This window comes from Fukomys damarensis, unplaced genomic scaffold (genome assembly GCF_012274545.1).
Source record: "Fukomys damarensis isolate Sample0158 unplaced genomic scaffold, DMR_v1.0_HiC HiC_scaffold_12, whole genome shotgun sequence".
NCBI lineage: Eukaryota > Metazoa > Chordata > Mammalia > Rodentia > Bathyergidae > Fukomys > Fukomys damarensis.
In genome coordinates this window covers 37,489,338-37,494,050 of record NW_022900924.1, presented here as the reverse complement: position 1 = coordinate 37,494,050, position 4,713 = coordinate 37,489,338, and the positions used below count along the sequence as shown (strand labels likewise).

Below are 4,713 nucleotides of genomic sequence, written 5' to 3'. Positions count from 1 at the left end.
GGCAGAAAGAACAAATGAATGAACTAAACATGGCGACTCCTGTAGGTGAGGTGGGTGTTAGCATCTTCTCGTGGTTGAAGATCGCCCTGGGCTCAGACGGCCATTTACAACCGCAGGGTGGCCAGACGCACTGTGGTCCTTCTCTGTCATGTGGTCTCTGAGGGAATAGAGCAGAAAGAGCAACTGGATTGGGATGGATGTGGCTTTGTGGTTTTCACCTATTGTCAGAAACTGTTCCCCACCTCGTGACATGGCTACCATAGTACTGACTTTCACAGGTTGCTTTGGGGATTAACCAAATTTATATACAGGGTATGAGTGCAGATGTTATACGTTACTAATTGTCAGTGAAAGACAAGAGGAATTACGACAATGCTTAGCTTTTTAGAAGGAAAGTTTTATGAAAATGCCTCATAGTTTTGTTCTTGAAAGTGAGGTTGAATTAATTTGTATCAGGTGAATGACTTACTAGGTTGTATTTTTCAGGGGTTACTATTATGCAAATTAGTAGAACTGTGTGTTCCCATAAATCCAAACAATGTCGTTGTTGTCAGTCTCTCTTTGTTATCAATAGCCCTTTCTTGCTCAAAGTCACTTAGTCAACTTCTTCAAAACTTTGATAATGGAAAAAAATGAATCACAGTTATTATCAAGATAGGTTATCTAATTGCTTTTGGAACTTCAATTCATTCTCCATTAGTAGCTTCTCTGTGCATTCACTAAGACAAGGAGAACAGTAAATTACAAAACAATGACAATACATTAGGGGTGGTAAAAATACATTTTGCATAAGTATTTTAAATTATGAACCTAAATGAAATGTCAAGATTGTAAGTTTAAAAACCTAAGAACTATTAATGTTAAAAATTTTGAGGTGTTTGTGAGGAAGTTAAAATGATACTTTATATTTTTATCTTATAATAAGCTACATTGGCACAAGAACTTGGGAATTTGGAGTGGATATAGAGATAACCTTCAAGCTCAGTGGTGGTATTTTTTTCATAGATAGAAAGGCTGAGGCCGAGAGAGGTTAAGTGACCAATCCAAAGTTTGACAGCTGAAAGTAAATAAATATTTAACAGCTGACAATAAATGTAAAGGCAGTGGTAGAAACAAACATGAACTTCAGAAAGTAGGGACTATGTCTATGATCTATTAATGTTTTGTTACTTTATAAGTTGAGCCAGTGAAAAAAATACTGTGAATATTTGGTCATGGTTAATATTTTGTGCAATTATTCACTGAAAACACTGTTGTGCAGTAGAAATCTGGCTCTAAGTAATACCTTATATAACCCTTGGCAACTCTTGCAGCCTTTCAAATTCTTGCTTTATAAAAAAAATCAATGTAATAAAAAAATTTTTAAAATGCCTCACCTGTCTGGTGATCACAGGGTACATTCAGAATTAATTAGAAAGCAATAACAAATGTGTCCCATATGTCATTTCTCCATTAACATTGCCCCTGCCTATCCGAGTGTACATGTATGTGCTGGGCATGTGGCGATGACATGAAGTAAACTGGTAATCATAGTTTGGCCTTTTGATGAGTGAGTGTGGGATGACACGGTGACACCTGCCTGAGTCCTTCTGCACACTGTCGAGGCCCTGCTACTTTCCCTTTCCATGACTCATCTCAAAACACCCACATAGTAATGATAAACTTACAGTGACTGAGTTAGAGAAGATGGAGTTTCTCTTCAGTGATTGTAGGAAAGAGGCACTTAAAAAATACTGTTGTTTTAGCAACAATAAGCTCAGAATTTTTCTTTTCTTGTGCTAGAAGAGTGGCTTTCGAGAGAGGAAGCTCTTGCAGTGCTCCCCTGGAGGCAGTAGGGAAAATAGGGGGCGTTCTCACAATGACCTGGTGACACTATTTAGGTCCAGTGAGCGACAACATTTTGTAATATGACAAAAAGTCTTACACAGGGAGGACCTGCCCCTCCCACAGCGTGGAGCAAGTACACTTTGGCTTAATCTTTCTCTAAAGAAGAGTGGTGAAGGGCCGGGGATTTAGCTCAGTGGTTCCACCGCCTGCTGCTCGAGTGCAAGGTCCCGAGTACAATCCCTGGTACCAAACAAAACAAAACAAACTAGAATATTAAAGAAGAGTGGTGTTACAATTCAGAGTCAAAAGTCCAGAGCTTTTCCGAGGTCTACCCCACTGAGATGGAGCGCTTCAATGCATAGAGCATTTCTGTGCTTACATGTGGTTTTGAGATGCAGTTCAGCCAGCTGCACATCCTTCACCAAGTTACTTAATTTCTTTAATGCTCTGTTTTCTGCCATTTGTAGACTTGGGATAGTAAGACAACTTTTCAGAGATGTTATAAAGACCAAATGGTATGACACACATAGGGAGCATACAGGAGCAGTTTGACAAATGTTGGTGTCCACACGGATGAAAATGATTTCACAAGATGCCTGCTCCAGAGAAAGGTGGAGGACTCTGCTGTGTCTACACTGCTGCCTCGCTGGTGCTGAGGTTCCTACTGGGCCTCCTTGCTTCTTCCACCACAGACTGGAATCCCTCCCACTGGCTGTTTTTAGGAAAGCAGGGAGGACCAAACCTGCACATACTAAGGCATTTCCTCTGAGCGTATGTGACAGCAATTTTTTTTCAGAATTATTTTTATTTCACATTGATAGAAACCATGAGAAACATTTACATTGTCCCACATTGCAGCACTACATTTCAATGGAATATTCCTTGCTATAAATAAGATCTTACTGGTTTGCATAACTGAAATAAGTCTACAGTTCTTCAAGGTAAAGCAGAATGACATAGTAAGTGATGGTTTAAAAATTTTAAATCCAGGGCTGGGGATTTGGCTCAGTGGTTCTGCCATCTGCTTCACAAGCACAAGGACCTGAGTTTGATCCCTGGTACAAAAAATAAAAAACAAAAAAATCCAGATAAACATGTGACTTCATTATAAACATCCTATGTAGTCCATTACCAGATTATTTCCATGACCAATTAGCACCATAAAGTTGCATTCTTAACAATGTTATATAAGATGAAATACAACAGAAAATTAACATAGTCCAGAAATATTAAACATATATTTTGCTACAATTTTAGACTGTACAGTAACTATACCATATCTATAGGGTTCTGATTAACTTTTATTACCTCCAAATTTGTTTTCAAATAATTTTTTACTATTAACCTGGAAATTTTGGCTATTTAAAATCAAATGATTTCTGTTTTTATGTTTGCATGAAAGACTAATTTTTAAAAATAATTTGAAGTAAAAATTTCAAATAAGACCATCGGCAGGTAAAAATAAAGCAAATATTTCTAATGAATTGTTTTCTGCAGTAGCTGGTTTCAAACATATGCACAGGAAATAAAACAATGCAGCAAGGACACTCAATAAAAATTTAGTTTTTAAGATCAGTCTTAAATATTTCTGTACATACCAGAATGTGATCTAATTATTCATTCAACTGCTTACAGAAAAATAATAAGATTTTATTATCATCTGGATTGAAGATTCCTTCCGCTCCCCACGTGCTGTTCCCCCCCCCAGGCGGTGGATGTGCGGCAATAATGTGTCTTCTCCGATGCCAGCCGTCGTGCCCGCCTCCCAGAAGGCCACTGCCGCGGTTATTTTCCTTCATGGATTAGGAGACACTGGGCGTGGACGGGCAGAAGCCTTTGCAGGTATCAGAAGTTCACATATCAAATATATCTGCCCACGTGCGCCAGAGATGCCTGTAACACTAAATATGAATGTGGCTATGCCTTGGTTTGATATCCCTGGGCTTTCACCAGATTCTCAGGAGGATGGACCTGGGATTAAACAGGCAGGAGAAAATGTAAAAGCTTTAAGAGAGCAAGAGGTGGAGAATGGCGTTCCTTCTAACAGAATTATTTTGGGAGGATTTTCTCAGGAAGGAAGGAGCTCTGTCTTCATACACTGCTCTAACCACACAGCAGAAACTGGCCGGTGTCACTGCGTAATTTAGTTGCTGCCTTCCACTTCGTGCTTCAATTCCACAGGGTCCTATCCGTGGTGTTAACAAAGAGAGTTCTCTTCTCCAGTGCCGTGGACATTGCAGCCCTTCAGTTCCCCTGATGTTTGCTTCCCTTACTGTGACAGCAATTTGAAAAGGACCCTTGCCCCATCCTGTGGACAGTGGTGCAACGTATGTAGGATTCTTGGGCTGTCCTGTTTTGGGGTATCAGTGTCACCTAAGAAGAGTGAAATCAGCAAGCAAAGAACCCTTGGTTTGGGAGGGGGAGGAGCAGGCATGGGCCATTAGATTCCGCAAGTGTCTGCCGGGGTGAAGACAGTATCCACATTCCAAAAGAAAAATTCGGAAATACGAGTAGTAAAGATGGAATGCAAAGCAAAGCTCTCCACTGGCGTCAAATAATAATCAAATTCCTTACAATGGCTTTGGATTGCTTCGTAGGGATCTGGGCAGAATCCACAGCTCCAGCATCATCCTTTGCTCCACAGAGATCGTGCTTCAGACAAAGTGCAAGAATTTCCCTTCTTTTGTCTCAAGGCTTATTCTTCGGTCTTTTTGTTTCTACACATTTGCCAAAAGGCCTGTTTGTTGTTTGTTTGCTTGCTTTTTCTCTCCCTAGGATGCTGTCTGCACTCCCAGTTTGGCCTCGTGACTGTCTTTCAGTCCGTATCTTGACATCATTTTATCCTTCTTGCAGGCGATCACACTTCTCCCTGGGTCCCTTCAGGGC

General features: G+C 40.2%; 1 protein-coding gene across 1 annotated transcript; it reads left to right on the top strand.

The window, feature by feature from the left end:
* The first annotated feature begins 3,450 nt into the window (after positions 1–3,450).
* Positions 3,451–4,320, top strand: LOC104867877 (acyl-protein thioesterase 1-like). The gene is made up of 2 exons (XM_010632427.2): positions 3,451–3,914; positions 4,009–4,320. The coding sequence occupies exons 1-2, from the start codon at positions 3,543–3,545 to the stop codon at positions 4,114–4,116; spliced, it is 480 nt and encodes a 159-aa protein (XP_010630729.1). The 5' UTR covers positions 3,451–3,542; the 3' UTR covers positions 4,117–4,320.
* The last annotated feature ends 393 nt before the right edge of the window (positions 4,321–4,713 follow it).